This window comes from Ciconia boyciana, chromosome 17, assembly GCF_034638445.1.
Source record: "Ciconia boyciana chromosome 17, ASM3463844v1, whole genome shotgun sequence".
Lineage (NCBI taxonomy): Eukaryota > Metazoa > Chordata > Aves > Ciconiiformes > Ciconiidae > Ciconia > Ciconia boyciana.
This window is the reverse complement of record NC_132950.1, coordinates 4,485,258-4,501,641: the sequence shown is the minus strand read 5'-3', so window position 1 is coordinate 4,501,641 and position 16,384 is coordinate 4,485,258. Positions and strand designations below refer to the sequence as shown.

The 16,384-nt window shown below is 43.5% G+C and overlaps 1 protein-coding gene across 14 annotated transcripts in view; it reads right to left on the bottom strand.

The window, feature by feature from the left end:
* The window catches only part of COL26A1 (collagen type XXVI alpha 1 chain), a 200,071-nt gene that overhangs the window by 154,020 nt on the left and 29,667 nt on the right, over window positions 1-16,384 (bottom strand). For all 14 annotated transcript variants that reach the window (XM_072882109.1, XM_072882107.1, XM_072882108.1 and 11 more), the window contains one exon: window positions 2,659-2,781. In XM_072882109.1, the coding sequence (XP_072738210.1) occupies window positions 2,659-2,781 (123 nt within the window). The remainder of the gene's footprint in view (window positions 1-2,658; window positions 2,782-16,384) is intronic.

The window sequence follows — 16,384 nt, the reverse complement described above, 5'->3', positions numbered from 1 at the left end:
GCCCTGTCAAAGGAAGTTGTGCAGCATGATAGCTGGTATAAGCTTACAAGCCCCTTCAAAGCCAGTTTCTTAGCAGAAAAAATTAAGGAAAACAAGTATAACTTGCAAGAAACTGCACTAGCAAGTGAGGTGCTGAATAGAAGAGGGACTCAACTGCTCTGTGACTTTGGGAACAGTCTTTCTCATTGCTATCCTCGGGAGTTTTCATCTGAAAACAGCAGATGGATTCACCTGAATTAGGAGAGAGATTGATGTTTCCTAAAGAGACAATATTCTTTTTGGTAAAAGAGGGGGGAAAATGTGATTAAAAAAATTTTAAAACCTCAGCTTGACTCTAAGATAAAGCCAGTTATTCACACATCCCTAGGTGCTGGCAATGTAACATTGATAGGCTGCCACATAGGCGCAGGAAATAAGACCTCAACCATACAACATGACTCAGGGTTACTAAGTGTTGCCCACAGTAGTCACATGTCACAAGATCCATTATTTTCAGTGGCTGTTTTTCATTCTGTTATCAGAAGTCAGATGCACCACCGAAAAAAAGCAACCACTTAAAGATGTCTGGGGTGGGGATAACTTATCCAGCAACCCACTCAACTCTGAGGACCTCAGTGGCTTCAACTTCATCACTACTTGTCCTTGGGGCTCTCCCTTTCATACAGCGGCAGTACAAGAAATTATCAGGAACCACATGTGCTGCTCCTGCTTTACCTTTGTTGACAACTGGGTGGGCTCCAGCATTTGTCAGCACCTTTCTGGAGGTTCTTGGGAAAGAGAGGTCCAGGGTCTTTCTCTACTTCATGCAAGAATGTTATATGATACATGATTAGAGGACAAACAGTAGAGTCATTTCCTTGGAAGGGTGCCATTCACTTTGCTTGCATTTCCTCCCACTTGCAAAGGGAACAGAGCATTAGTGTCCTCCCATCTCTTCTGGTAGGTTTCTTCATGGTGATTGTCTTCCAGAAATGCAGCTCCTGTCAGCTGAGCTTTCACCAACTGAGATCTTAAGCATCAATAACCTCAGCTTCTTCCCATGATATTTTCACATAGAAAGAAAAATTGAGAAGTCTGCTGCCATTCTGCATTGTCTCCAAACAATTGGACTGTCAGGCAAATGAACCAAACTACACTTGAAACTGAAAACATTCCATGAATAACAATCTCACAACAGCACACAGTACTCCTGAAGTCTCTGGGTTAACAATGTAAGAAGCAATGTATATGAGTAACTGCAGGAGCCCACAAAAAAGATCTTTACCAGAAACACGATCAATTGTTTGGTACTTATGAAACTACAGTTATGTTAATGAAAAATAAGCAAGATTTTTGGCAAATTTAGGAGACAAGGTGAAAGCTCACAAGTTTCTAATGACAATTATGTGAGTAAAAAGTCTGGGAAATTAAAAAGCTTCCACAGAATTTTGGCCATGACAGTGTAAAATATTAAGTGTTTCAACCACAGCCTTGCATAAAACAAGACCAAAGAGACACCAAAGCAGATATATTACAAGTGAAAAAACTTAGACTGACCAGTGGCCAAGTAGAAACTGGAGAACCAACTGTGGTAACTGCCACATGGAAAATGTGAATACCAGATGAAGAGTTGCAAGAACAGATTGGGAAGGTGGATCTCTGGGTTTTTAAGTGGATATTTCAACCATATTCTGGCTAGGTTATCAACTACAAGAGGACCTCAATCAGTGCCCCATGGGTGAATTCGTAACAATAGCAATAAAATGACTAAGCTTTGTGTGCTAAATTATGGGCTTGTCTACATGGGAAACTGTTATAGAAGCTAGGTGTAAATTTAGAGCACAATGGCTTTTTTGCACCAATTCCCAGATGGGTGGGTAACACTATTCTGCTCTGAGAATGTCTTTCAGAGAGGGCAAAGCTCAACAATGCGTACTGAAAGGTGGTAGCTGGGGGTAGCTATTTCACATGGGGTTTTTTGGTGGGTTCCCCCCCGCCCCCCTTGAATGTAGGTGGGTCCCAAGACTGTAAATGATTGAAAGGCAAAGTAGGCTAACAGCAGGCTCAGGGCAAGTTTTTGACAAGTCACTGTCTCTAAGTTTTGTTTCTCATCTGGGGAGAGGGGACATTGTGCTTTCATGCATGTTTCTAAAGGATATTGAGATGCAGGAGTAAGAGATGCTGTAAGGAAATTCCACTCTGAAAGGTACAGGGCACATTACCTTTGTCCATCACCAGCGGCAAGGAATTTGATCAAAGCTTTCCAGTGTATGGGATCAATATTACCCTTAAAGACCCAAGTATGAGGACTCGATACCAACAAGCCACACAGTGCCATTGGTCCAGCATCCCTGCTAACCCTGTTCAGTCACACTGCACTCTACTTGTTGGACTTCACATTTATTTAGCTTCATGCCTGACTAGCAGCAGCCTCCTGTGCTGAGAAGTACAAACTGGCATTACAACCTAAGCTAACACAGTTTGTCCCTATACTACACTTACCTTCATGTGTAAGTACTCTGCAGCTAACGCCAGTGGCATTCTTTCGTTACACCACCATGAAGCACGATATCAGCATCTGACCCATTGATCTCAACCCTCTATGCAGTACTTAAAAGCTAACCAATTTAATGAGAAGTGCAGGAAAATTTGGGCAACACGAGACATTAAGATTTTTACCTCACTAAGTTGGCACAAGGTCCTGGCCACCGGCAGCTCTGATAAACTCGCTGGATCACTGTTTCTGACCCATTCTGCACTTGGCAGGAAACTGTTCGTGTAACCGTATAGTGACACCAATGCCTGCAGAGAGAAAGGACACTGTTAGCCCCAGTAAGACAGCAAGCTGAACCAACATATATCAGACTGCAGTAAAAACAGACCAAGTATCTGGGGGTGGGGTTGTTTCTTCTGCCAGCCACAGCTAGCCTAACTTGCACTCTTCATTTCTCACCCCACCCTCTCCTCCCAATAACTGCAGAAAGATTCCCTGCTTCTGCCAACCTGAACCACAAGAGATTCAGTAACGCCTCTTGCTTGGTCCTCAGAGGCCAGAGTTTTATAGTACATAATTTAGTTCTGTTAGTTATCAAAAACAATAGGACTTTAGGAAAAAAAAAAAAAAAAAAAGAAAAAAGTGTTCCAAATCTTCTGATAGTCAGTTCCCATTGTACTGGTCTTAATTTCATCCTGCTCATTATAGTATCATTCCCCAGCCTCCTACCATTCTGAACAACATCTGAGTTGGAAAATCCTGCTTTTTGGTGCGGTGGAGCTCATTGTCAGCAGGGCTCAAACAAGCCATATTGCTGTCCTGGTGAGGTTAGTGTCTGAAAATGGGCAACAGAAAATGCAGGGGGGGAGGGACTAGCGCCTTATGCTGGCTGTCTCATAAGAAAACAAGAGCGAGAGACCTCCTCACCGTAAGGCACACGAGAAGGCAGGAACTGCAGTGTCAGCCCTGGGAATCAGGACCCATAGAGCCTTTCCACCTTCTCTGAAAAATAGGGTTTTAGGTTCCAGTATCATGCTGGGGGGGGGGGGGGGGGGGGGGGAATACTTTCATTTCCCCTTTGCAAGCATCATTCATATTTGCCAAATACTGGTTCGTGGTTTTGCTTTTGTAACTCAGCGTAGTTAACATGTTTGAGAGCCACTTTCCTACTGATTGGGGATCAGAACTGGGGTCACTAATGGGAAGTGGAGACAGCAGCTTGTGCTCCAAAACACACAAAGTGCTTGTGTAAGCATTTCCTGCACATGCAGGAGAGTCCTGCTCCTCATCCATCTTAAAGTAAGAGCCCCCAGTACAGTTGATCCCTTCTCCAAGTACCGCAGTGGCTCCCCAACCTTGCATACCAAAAAATCAAACTGCTTGCACAGTGGAAACAGGCACCTGCACATCCCCTCCTCCTTCCCTAACCCACCTTCCCCATGGCAGTTCAATTTTGCTAGTATTTGCCATTTACAGCATTTGTTGCTTTTTGTTTCCTTTTTGGATTCCCCTCCTATCTCCGCAGGAGGCTCCCTGCTCTCTGGATAGCTCTCGTTTCCATGAATAGGAGGTACGCATGCCAGCGGCTGAGCTGAGCACTGCAGACCACAATGGACAAGCTGGGGCCAGCAGGCTGCTCACCGAACCTTTGGCTACAGTCAGACGGGTGAGCTAGGACACCCAGAGAGAGGGTGGCTTTCTACTCAGTGCCATTGAGCCCGTCAGCTGCGTCAAGGCAGAGCCATGCAGCTTTCCCTGCAGACCTGCTCCCGCTCACTGTAATCTGCTTGCGACTCCTCATCAGGAAGCATGGACTACAGTCACATCTCAGGTGACCCCAGGCTGGTGGGGAGGCCTCAGAGAACCACTTCTCCCAGATTTATTAAGGATCTGTGGTGTATAGATAGGGATCAGACACCCTAGTACCCAAATGTCTCTACCAACATCTACATCATAGAACCAGGGGGGAGAAGAGATAAGATTAATGAAGCTTCAGATCACATGATGACAGCAGATCCTTTAGCAGGCTCAACACAACTTCTGCACAAAGTTTAGGGAGCAAAACCAGAAGAAACAAAGACAGGAGCTAAAGACTGGAAATGTGATAATTCAAAGTAAAGTTTTCTTTTTAATTTCACATGCACACATGGGGCAATCAACCATTGTGTCTCTCCAAGCCTTAGTCATGGCATTTGTTCAGACAGGTATTGCTAGATAAGATCTCCTCGTGCCATGGGAACAGCCAGTTGAGCATGGAAGGAAAAGCAGTCAGGAGAAAGGGCGAGCACAAGATGGGCTGGAGAAACCACCACTCTGTATGATTTACCTTGAGTATGTTTTTAGCACAGTGCTTGCAGCCATTGAAAGGACAGCACTTCTGCACAAAGCCTCAGGGCAAAAGCATTTCATGTCAGGCAAAACAAACTGCACATATACAGAACCTGACAGGATAACAGTAGAAGCATATGTCCTAAAGTTATAAAAAACAAAACTTCTCATTAACATGCAATGAGGAAAGGAATTGGTCCCACCACAGGAGAGGAACAAAGCTGTAGTATGCACACTCACAACACGTAACAGAGCATGAAGGGACGTTAATACTAAAAAATTCAGAATAAAAAGGTACTGAACATTTTAAAACAGAGCATAACTATCAAGGACTTGAGTGCCTCCCCTCACGTTAAGACCATTTTTCTGGCTTGTCAATGAAATCCAAATAAATCAAATATTTATTTACACATGCTATACTTTAACTGTTACATAGCTTGCACGTGTGTCCCTCTGGCCTTCTCCCATCACAGAGTCATCTGGGAAGAAGTACTGTATCCGTGCTGTGGAGCTAGATTATCCTACACCGATTATTTCACTCTAATACTGATTTTGGTGGGCTTCTGAGACAACCTGTCCCACCTTCTTGGGTACGCACAAAGCATTTCTATATCAGACAAAAAAAAAATTCAACTGCACTGAGCAGAACCCTCCATATCTGATGCTGAAACTAGAGAGCTTCATATTCCTGAAGGCAAAGGTGGGAAGGTGAACAAAGAACACCACCACCGCACACCCCAGCACAACACAGAAGAGAAAGGCAGGCGTTGGAGGCAGACTCCGCAATTGCCAGAGGGAATCTGGCAGTCTATCTGCTCTGGTTAATGTATAATGGCAGCTCCAAATTGCAACTCCTAAGGAGAAATGGGAAGCTAACCGTTATTCTCTTTAGCTTTCCCTTGCATAGACCCAGATTTAACGTCATCTTGCTCCTTTAAGGATTATTTTCAACCAGCTTGGGAGTCTAGCACTACATTTGTGGATCTGGAGCTAAACAGGTGGCACTGTGCAGGCTGCCTATGTCAAAAACTGCAAGAAAGGTTGATTATTTTAAGCTACCTACAAAGCTGGTTTTGCCAGGGCTTTCATTCAGTGGGTGCTGCCGGCACGCACGCAGATTTTCTTTCCAAACAAGTCCAAAACTGCTGTTGTCTGCGTAGGTCTCCCACACCTTTGCTCTACCTGGTACCTGAACAGCTTCTAAGGACACATATCCCCTCACAAGTCCAAGGAATTTGGCAGTCAAGTTATCATTTCTGCCTTGGAAAAGCCTTTCTTGGAAGTGAGACATGTTGGACAGACCTTGTTAAAATATAGTGACAGAGCCTTAGGCAGTGGTTGCAGATAAAGGCTGTTCCCACACTACAGCGCACAGGACAGAAACCTGCACGTTGGTAGGGAGAGAAACCCAGCACCTTCCCAGGTTCATTTCTTCAGATGACCTGCTCAGGGACCTGTTATAACAGGAAGCAATCCTTACAGGAAGCGAGAAGCTTCCCCAAGGTTCTCCATTCATTGCTTTCCTTGCCTGAAGCCATCACCTGGGTTTTTCAGGCTGAACAGGATTGATAGCCCATGGCAAAATAACAGATCCTTCACTCAAATCTAGGGACACCTTTCCACCTTCCTCAGCAGGAGCACCAAGAGTGCAGTGACAATGATAAAGTACAACAACACTTGTCACCTCAGCACTCTCAGAGTCTTCTCTAAATCAGAACCACCACAGCATGGATCACGAGGGCAAAAAAAAAAAAAAATGGTCAGACCCCAAAGATACTCGGATAATCCAACATCAACACAGATTTCTCTAGCTTTTCTCTTTACCAACAGAAGGAAGACTTTGGTTAAAGGTACCCACCCAGGAGTGAAAGGTACATTCCGATTTGCAAAACGTCACACTCTTGGCTTCCATAAATAGCATAGTTTTCCTACAAATGCAACTTTTAGGTGTTTGGTTTTTTACTGTAGCATAGAAGCAGGTGAGACAGAAAGACAGGAACATAGCTGATCATAAGATGCATTAGGATATATAGCTTGGGACTCACTGTAGATATAATAGCACAGTGACTACGACAGACAGACAAAACCACCCCAAGATTTCTCTTTGCAAGCCAAAAGTCAGCAAGAACAGTCTCCAGAATGCAAGCAGGCTTCAGACAAAGTGACGAAAGGCACCATCATGGCTTACAGAGATTATAAATGACCCATTATATACAGATGCTAGCAAGAAAGGTTTAGGACTTTACTGGCATGCATCCAGGATGGCAGAGAATATATTGCTGCTTATTCAAAAAGAATATTCTGACCAAGCAAACAAAATGATCCAAATAGCAGCTCCTTTAGGGCTGGGTCTGTCGGATCTCATGCATGCTCATCACCACAAGATGCCCCGCAGCGTCTTGTGGAATTGGTCTTCCCCTGCTTTGCTTAGAGAGGCAAGTCCCACTTGGTCCATTTTCTCCAGCTGTTTCCAAAGATATGCCCTCCTCTCCCACCCTATTTAGTTCTTGGAAGACTTTCACGGACAACTGAGTATCTGCAGACCATGGCCTGCAAGCTACTGATTTAGACAGTTTCAGTCCAGGGCTACAGACCAAAGTCTCACATCTTGATCCCAGCTGACAACATGTTGTTCCAGAGAGAACACGAGTTTTGATGCCAGCAGATATCCAATCTTATTTACTATGTAGGTTCAGGATGTTACTGTAGACATTTCAGGCTAACTACAGCAACAAACTCAATAGTTTGCTTCCATTTGGAGATACTCTGAAAAATACTATTCTGAGCTTAAATAGACCCTTCCCTCAGCAGATGCTGGGAGGGAGTTGCCCACTCTGTGATGCAGAGAGCAGCAATGCACAGCTTCAGGCACCTGGACACCAGAGGAGACAAGAAAACCTAACTTTCCGGGGCATGCACAGAGCAGACAGAGGACCTCAAAGGGCAGCTGGACTTACACAGGGAGTTTGAGCTGCATTTTGCTTCTGTAGGCAGATGCCAGGGAGGAAGCCATATTCTGCACCCCACCAGCTTTCTGAACCTGCTGCACACCTCATCAGAAGCCTTATTTGGATGCATAGTTCATCCCCTGGAGATTCTGCATGTCTGTACAGCCTGTAATCCTACAGCGAGAGAGAAAAGGGACTGCAGAGGGTGGAGAAGTGTAAGGTAACAAATACTTGAGGTAAAATACTGTAAGTTCCAGAATAGCTATATACTTAATTCCTGGCTAGCGTGACTGTATTTGCTTGAGCAATCATTTCACAGATGGGAAGACAATGACAGACAGCAAGATTCCTCTTCCCCCTTCTCACCATTTGGATTTGCACAGTACCGTTTCCTAAGCCCACCACTCAAAGAGTAAGTAAGGGATCCCTCCACCCACGCGCCCACTGTGAATGCTTAGAACGACTCACACCACAACAAACTTACAGAGCCATCCCCAAAAGCAACGTTTGCTTCTTTCCTAGTCCAAACTGCTGGATTTTATCCAAGCTTCTCAGACTCTTGGGGGTCCCTGGAGGACCTTCCAGGGGGTTTGCAAGAGAAAAGCCAACTGGTTGTTAGTAGGCTTCATTTCACTGGACAAGTGATCACAAACAGAACAATGTCAGAAACCACTGGGCTGAACTGATCAGGACTCAGCAAGTAGCCCATTTAATCAGGAGCGTGCAACTTGAAAAATAAAAGGAGCTACATTCTTGCCTAATCACTTCTTTCAGTGGGACGACAGTTCAGCTCCACACACAAAACTGACTTGCTGCCGTGCCATGTTAAGGACAGACCTACAGCAGGCAACACCTACCACACACACGACCTGCTGGCTGATGTGTTCACTGGAGTGAAGGACATGGCTACAACTCCTTATCCGTGGCCTTATAGCACACCACGCTCCTACTAGCGTGAAATGCTGCGCTTTCAGCGGAGACAATCCTCCAAGTCAGACTGTGAGCAAAGCCATTTATGCTGTTGTAGAGCTAAGTAAAATGGAGATTTAGCGTGGTTTTAGTACTTCCGATGAAAGCACATGCCACAGAGTACAACACAAAAGCTCAAATCACCAACACTTAACTGGCCAAGACAGAAGCAAGCTAAGTCTTTCTGGGAGGGGGAAAAAACTCACCAAAACCAACCATCCAAAAGATGGCTTTATATGCAGGATTGTTTCATCAGCACCTGTTGCATGTGTTCGGGCATGAATTGACTCTCCCCACTCCCAATAAATATTACAGAAGTCTCTCAATAAGGTTGGCATTTCTGATGCTTGTGATCTGCCCTAAAGCTTTGTGCTGTGTAAACAACTGCACTGAATTATCTTTTTGTTTCCATAAGGATAACACACTGTTTGTTATACTTAGCAGAGATCAACATTTAGGGCACAGAAAACAGTAGGAGTGTTTTGATAGCTAGATAGATTTCCCCAAGTTTCCTCATAACATTTTTCACTGGAGCTATCAGTTTCCCTGCAATCCTAGAGAGGAATTTCAGTAAAATCAGAAGGTCGCTGACTCACTGGGAAAAAGTTGCCGTTCTGACTCAATGAAAGCGAACTGTGCCCTTTTCTCTATGTAAATAGTACAACATCCCACTTGCTTTGCCAGAACAGCAATCCATACGCTGTGTGCTGGAGCCCATCGTTAGGAGGGGTTAGTTATTTATATACTCCACTGAGGCCAGGAGCAGAAGTTGCCCTCTACATGCCAAGAAATCTAAGTTCAAAGGCTGCCAGGCTCTCTGGGGTATCTCTTCCTGAACCGTCCAGTTCTACATAACTACATTATTCCCTTCTTATTCACAAATACACACCTCCCTGAACGTGCTTTGACTCTCATCAGGATCAAGTTTCCAGCTAATTCAGTTGGCTGTGACCAGATTACTCTTTACTGCTGTGACCTGGCTAAAAAATAAACAATCTCATCACATGTTGCTGTAAAGCTCAGATAAAAACCAAGCTGGGCTTCAGTTTCTCCTGTTCTTGACCATATTCGTACTCTCCCCAGGTAACGAGGTTTTAGGATCCAAGGCTGTCATTCAGCTCAGTGTCCAGCAAAGAGCCAGCTACGAAATTCAATTGTGAGTAGCAGCCTCCACAGTATTAGAATGTTCAGAGTTGATAGATTGATTCAGGTCTGTAGATTGATGGACCATTGCTAATGAATCCACGAAAGACCACCTGGCAGGGGCGACAGTGTGGCTGTACACAAGCTTATGATGGCAAGGTTCAGTTCAAAGCAGAGTCTGCTCTTCCATTACAAAGTTTTAAGAGGTCTGCAAGTCAGAAGACATGACAAGCCACAGTAATCTTGTTGTCAATATTGATGTTTTACGCATGCCTTACTCCCAGCGAGTACTTCATAGTCACTAATAGAGGTTACCCTGACTCCTGTGAAAAAGGGAGAAAAATCTTTGTAACAGCCCATTCATTTTGGGAAACGAATAAAACTGGAAGACTGCTGGTGTTTCTGAAGCCAGACAGCAGCAGCCATTTGAAGCAGCAGAAAGCCAGAGGCATGAACAGGAATAAGGCAAGTTCCAGGTCTCCCACTCCACTATGTTGGTCAGACAAAGATTGGAAGGAACTCCAATCTTTCTGCACACACCACCACCACCCCCCCCATAAGAGTTTGAAAAAAGTGGCCATAAAAATAAGTTCTGGCTAGCAGAGTAAGATGGGACAATTTATCTAGGTACCTCCCAATAGCATAACCCTTCCCCAGGGGCCAATACGTTCTGTGCTCAGTGCACTTCAAATGCTCAGTTGCCAATAACAGTCTTAAGTTTTCCCACACAAAGTGGATTATCAGAGACTGCTAGAGGGAGTTTAGTCTTAGAGGAATCTTTACGTTAGGAGGAAAATGCAATTCAGTCTGCACAATAGCTTTAATCTTCAGCAAGTTCTGCAGCCAAGTGCATTTAACTGTGCTTTCCTCGCTTTGTTGTGTGCATGGTTGACCTTCCAAACAGCATTACCTCGAGGGCTGAACTCACTTCAATTCATAGGAAACTGCACAAAATTTTGTCTTATCCTTCTGCAGCCATTGAAGTTACAGGGCTTGAGGGAAAAACCTCTCCCTACTGGAATTATTAAAAGCCTAGAAGCAGAATAGCCAATAGTATGGAGCCACGGGTGCAACTCTTTTTCAGAGACAAACAGGGAATCCAGCTCCCCAGAGCAACATTCAGCTTCTTCAGCCATGAGACCATTCTTCTTCTCTTCCAATCCCCCACCTCATTCACAAGGCACCTTCCAACTGCAGTAACTAACAAAGGAGGGGCCCTGAAGATGATAGCACTCATCTATTACACACGCTTGATTCATTTGTACAGTAGATCCACCCTGTACATTAGCACTAACATAAATGCAGAATATAACAGAGGCAGATGAGGACTTAAAGGTTGAGCAGGCGGGCAGTATCAGAAATAAATGAATCATGTTCAATACATGCACCTCTGTGCCTATGTATCTGTTTATGCATGCATAAGGGAAAGAGGTGAGAAGGCACAAGGAGTATTTCGCTAGCATAAAGTCCCTCTGATTTATACCCACTACCCAGCTCCTCTCAGTTTGCTAGTGGCATGTTCCAACTGAATCAAACAATAAATATGGTTGACCTGAACCATAATTACCTTCACCATGAAAATGAAAGAAGTTAGTCCATGACTGAGTGCTCAGAAATAAAAGGGGGGTTCACTCCTTTGAAGTGCTTTGCTTTTACAGGCATTCTTCTAGGCACTGAACTGTTTTGCTGCTCCCTCCCCCAAGCTTATCGCAATCAATGAGAATACAGTAGTTTCCAGTGTTCACAGAGGGAGGAAAGAGGAAATGTACAAAAATATCCATGGAATCTGTCTTTGTTAAATTAGACTGACTTGATGGAATTTGGCATTTGATATCCATGCAGCGTGGAAATCATGCACAATTACAACCAAGTATGTCATTTTTGCAACATAAAAGCTCCTTGAATTAGAGCCTTTTAAAATAAGAACCTGAGTCTAAACATTTTTGCACTGCTGGATAACCTGGTTGTAGACAGGGCTCCTACCTTCATATTGCCAATACATCCATCGTCCTGGTTTGTTCATTCCTAGAAAGCCTGACCTTGATAGGACAGGTGGGTCAGGGAAAAAAATATCCTTAAGACCTTGATTGAAAGTATAGAGCTGGGATTTGGAACACTGACTATTTGTCTGAAATACACCCGTGTTCAAAGACAACATTTGGCACTTGTCTGTGTGTCCTCCCCTGAAGAGCTGATCTAGAACTGCTTAAGTTGAGGACAGTGGCCCTGATCTTCATTAAGGTACAAGCCTAACTTTTATCAAAGTCAGTACCTCTAAGTTTACACCAACATAAATTAATTCAGAATTAAACTTTGAATTAGCAGGAGGTAGAGGGGAAATTGTAAGTGGAAAAACAGGACACTAACACATGCCTGCTTGTCCTCAAAACCTTTGGGGAGAGAAAAACATTAAGAAAACTAGCATGAGGAGTCAGCAACCCTGTAACAGCATCCTATGCTTTTTACTAGTGTTCCTGTTGTGGCTACAGAATCTTCTCCACCATCCATAAAGTCAGTACCTATAGCTATCTTTAATTCCTCTTGCTATATTACATCATAACAAAACAACACTTCGCACAATTCAAGTCCTCCAAAACAGACAAATCAGGCTCCTGCTGGTTTTCAGCATCTCCTTCAAATCACGTACTTAGCCCTATAGGGCCTGTATCTTCATGCATCAACAGCTAGTCTGCAAGGATGGAGCAGGGTCTGCTCCTGAGGTTTTTTTTTGGTTTTTTTTGTTGTTTTTTGGGGGTTTTTGTGTTGGGTTTTTTTTTTTTTTTGCTTAGAGAGCTCTGTACAAACAACAGGGCATCTTTGTGCCTCACATTCAGCCCTCTGTTGCCAAACTCACAGCACTTACCAGCAGCAATGAAAGCCACATGCATGACAGGAACACAGGGACTTTGCCTAAATGAAACAGTGTTTCTCATTAGCATTATACTGGCACCAAAAACCACAAATTACAAGAAGAACAAAAGGCAATGTCAAAAGGAGAGCACTGAGCGTATCAAAGAAAAAAAATTAAGATGGCACAATCAAGTCATTGCTTCCTATTAATCGCATGATGTTTATCTGCCCACGTAACATGCACGTTTCAGGTTTTTCCTGGAGCTGAACAGTAGAGATATTACTGTCATTGGAGACAAGTACACCCTTTTGATAGCTAGAAAGAGAAAAATATATTGCAAGGAGATCCCACAGACAAAACATTGTTTTTTCTCTTTAAGGGAATACAGATTTGTTTTCCTGAGCTATTTCAACACTCAGAGCCATGCCCTGTGGGCCCCAAGAGGCATTGAAAAGCAGATCAGAGCATCAGTTTCAGATTCACAAGTGTTAGGATGCAACTGTAAATACCTGTACAGACAGCTATGTCAGATAACAGAACCCAGAACTCTTCTAGCAACACTTCTTCCACCTGCCATCCCTCCTTCTCTTTTCCTGTGGCACGTTACAATCATTTCATTCAGTCTAGGTCTTCAATTTGTTCAGCAACTTGTAAAGGAGTTTGTGGGCTCCGGTATACAAGGGACTACGCAATAGACCTTTCTAGAGTAGTTATCTACATATGGTTGCCCATCATTGTTGGGAACTAGATTTCATGAGCCAAGGAGACCTCTTTCTAGAGTGAAGTCACAGTAAGTGTGCAGGCTCAGTTTTATTCCACATCACTTCTGTCTCAGCTGACTGCCATACAAAGAGCCAGATGTGACAACATCCTCATTGAAACTGCTAAAGAAACAGCCTTTCCTCATACACAGGGAAACCCTACAGCTTTCTAAAGTTTCCAGTGCTAGAGGAGGTGATTAGAAATAATAAGCCAGTCTCGACAAATCCATCTACTTATACTGCTTTGAGATTGACAATTCCTCTTTTCCCTTTTTGATTTGTCAGCTTAGCCACTTGTGTTCAGTCAGGCAACTGAAGTTCAGGTACCAATCAGCCAGCATTTGCATTAGGCCCGAGACAAGACTACTGCTGGTACTGCAGGAAGATTTTTTGGAGACAGCTGTACCCTACCAACATGCCTCTACTCCAAGAGCATAACACTTTTCTCCAGTAACTGCTCTACTGGTATGCCAGGTCATTCTGAATACCAGGTTGTGTTGCATGGAATAGATAAAGCAGGCTGTCTTTCACTTGCCCAGCTCAGAGATCCCAAAGATGAGTCACATGAAGCCCCAGTTCAATAAAAACAAAGCCTTGCAAAACCTCTCTGCCTGGGTATTCAAAGTGTTAATCAGTCTGAAAAACAAAACGCAAAGCCTGTGTGTTAATTTGCTATTTAAATTGAAAGCTTTTTATTCTATGTCTGCCATGTCTGGCACAAGGCTGTCCTGGGCGTTACTACAATAAAAAAATAATTTGGAAAATAATCCTATTGTTCCAGTGACACCCATGGGAGTTTCATGTGTAGGGAAGTAGGAACATCAAAACTGAGATCTGTTGTGTGATCAGAGAGCTGAGTTTGCCCTTTACAACAGTCAGTTTTGATTCAAGTGCATGTTGGGAGAGAGATCAGAGACAGTGAGCTAAGGCAGGAGGATGTCTCAATAGCTTTAAGGTTAATAAATTCCTACTTGCACAGCCAGCCTAAAAGTCTCAAAAATCATCTTTAGTGTAGTAAACTAGCAATACCCTTTAGAAGCACACATCCACACCCATGAGTGGTTAGGTGATCACATCTTTCCCTTCCTTGCCTCCCTATCAAGCCAGCCATTCCCAGTGCCCACCTAAATGCAGTGATGAATTGCCCTAAAACACTTCCCAGTTGCCAGTCATGAGCCCTTTCAAAGTGCTTTCTCTGCAGAGTGGAAGCCTCATTCAAAGCTCCATACGAATATAACACAGCTTGGATGCGGTAGTTACAGGCACACAATAATCTGCTATACCAGCAACCTCCTTTTCACCTTTCTCCAGACTCCCACTCTTACACTCAACCGACTGCATCGGTCCAATGCCATAAAAAGTAACTACATAGCATTTGCTGTACATCAGCTCTTCTACACACAGTAGTTCCAAACCCCTGCTAGTGAACATTCTGTATTGCCTCATCAAGTTTTAAACTCTCTCTTAAGCAGATGGTATACGTTTCAATCACACAGAACCCACAGCACTTTGATATCCATCTATAGATAGACTGAACAAAGACATCTAGAAACAAAGTGCTCTAACAACCTATTTTCAATTTAAAAGGTTCTTCTGCTTTTAACACATCTTCCTAAGCTTTCACTGGTTTTGGAAGCAGCCTCCATACCTCATTTCTAGCCAAGAACAATTGCTTGTATTCTCCTTTTAAACTTTGCTGCAATCCAGTTTGCTCATTAGAAAAAAAAAAAACTTAAAAAAAGAAAGAAAGCCTTTCTCTTGTGAACAGAAACACCAACACCTTTCCCTATTATTAAAAAATTCTTGAGCAATTTAAGAAACCGCTTTAGTGCCTCGGTGCTTTGGAAGCCTCTATTTGGAAGGGAGATGGTCTTGAGGGAGGAGATCTACATTTCGGTATCCAGGTGGAAAATGGGTTTGATTTGGCCAAGTAATAACAGCCGAAAAAAAAACACCGTAGCTTGTGCACGCACAGTAGATTCCTTAGGAATGATAGCACTGCCTTGAAACATTCCCGAGTACACACGTGGGAAACTGGATGGGGAGAAAGCGGAACTGAGCAAGAGAGGGGACAGCAGGAGGTCCAAAGGAGAGATACAGACATTTGGCCAGAAATATTCCTGCCATGTTCTGTGGGGAATTATAGGTATGGCAAACTCCATTAGATGGGGGTTTGTAGGGGTTTTTTGGTTGAACTTTAAAATTACCTGCCAATGCAAAAGGGCAGGGCAACCTAGCTCTCTCCACCAAGGCAAAGTGGAAAACTCCACAACAGCATTTTAACCATGAATTTGGTAAGGGTGCAAACTGATGCACACAAATGATCCATCCTCCTAAAGCAAAGGCTTCACAGGCATCCCTTGCTGCTCTGCTGGGAACAGGAACATCTAGAGTTATTGGCGAGAAGAGTCTCAGTAGATGCATGCAAAGAAGCAGCAACTGACACTAGATACACCCACATCCCATTTTAGACGCATACTACTTGCAAAAGCTTGTGGTAAATTCAAGGCAAAGCCATTAAAGACAGCTGACCTTTTTTTCTCCTCTCCTATTTACACAGATTTCTTCAAAAACAGAACAGAGGGTGAAGAGTGATACAAAGAAGAGCATGAAACATAAAAGTTTGATTTAAACAAGCAGTTATGACCTAAACTTTATTGACAGGTGACAGTTATTCTGTATTTCTGCTGCCTTTTTTGTAGTTTGGGAAGAACAGCATACTGTTGCTTTACTTAACTGCAGGCAAACCAGTAAACCTGTGAATGACACATAGCTGCTCAGCAACAGTCTATGGTTTATTATTATGCTAAACACATATGCAAACAGCCTTCACACACCACAGCTAAAACTTGCTTGTGCTTTTTCTCCCTCATACGCACATCCATAGAATAGTTTAGGTTGGAAGAGACCT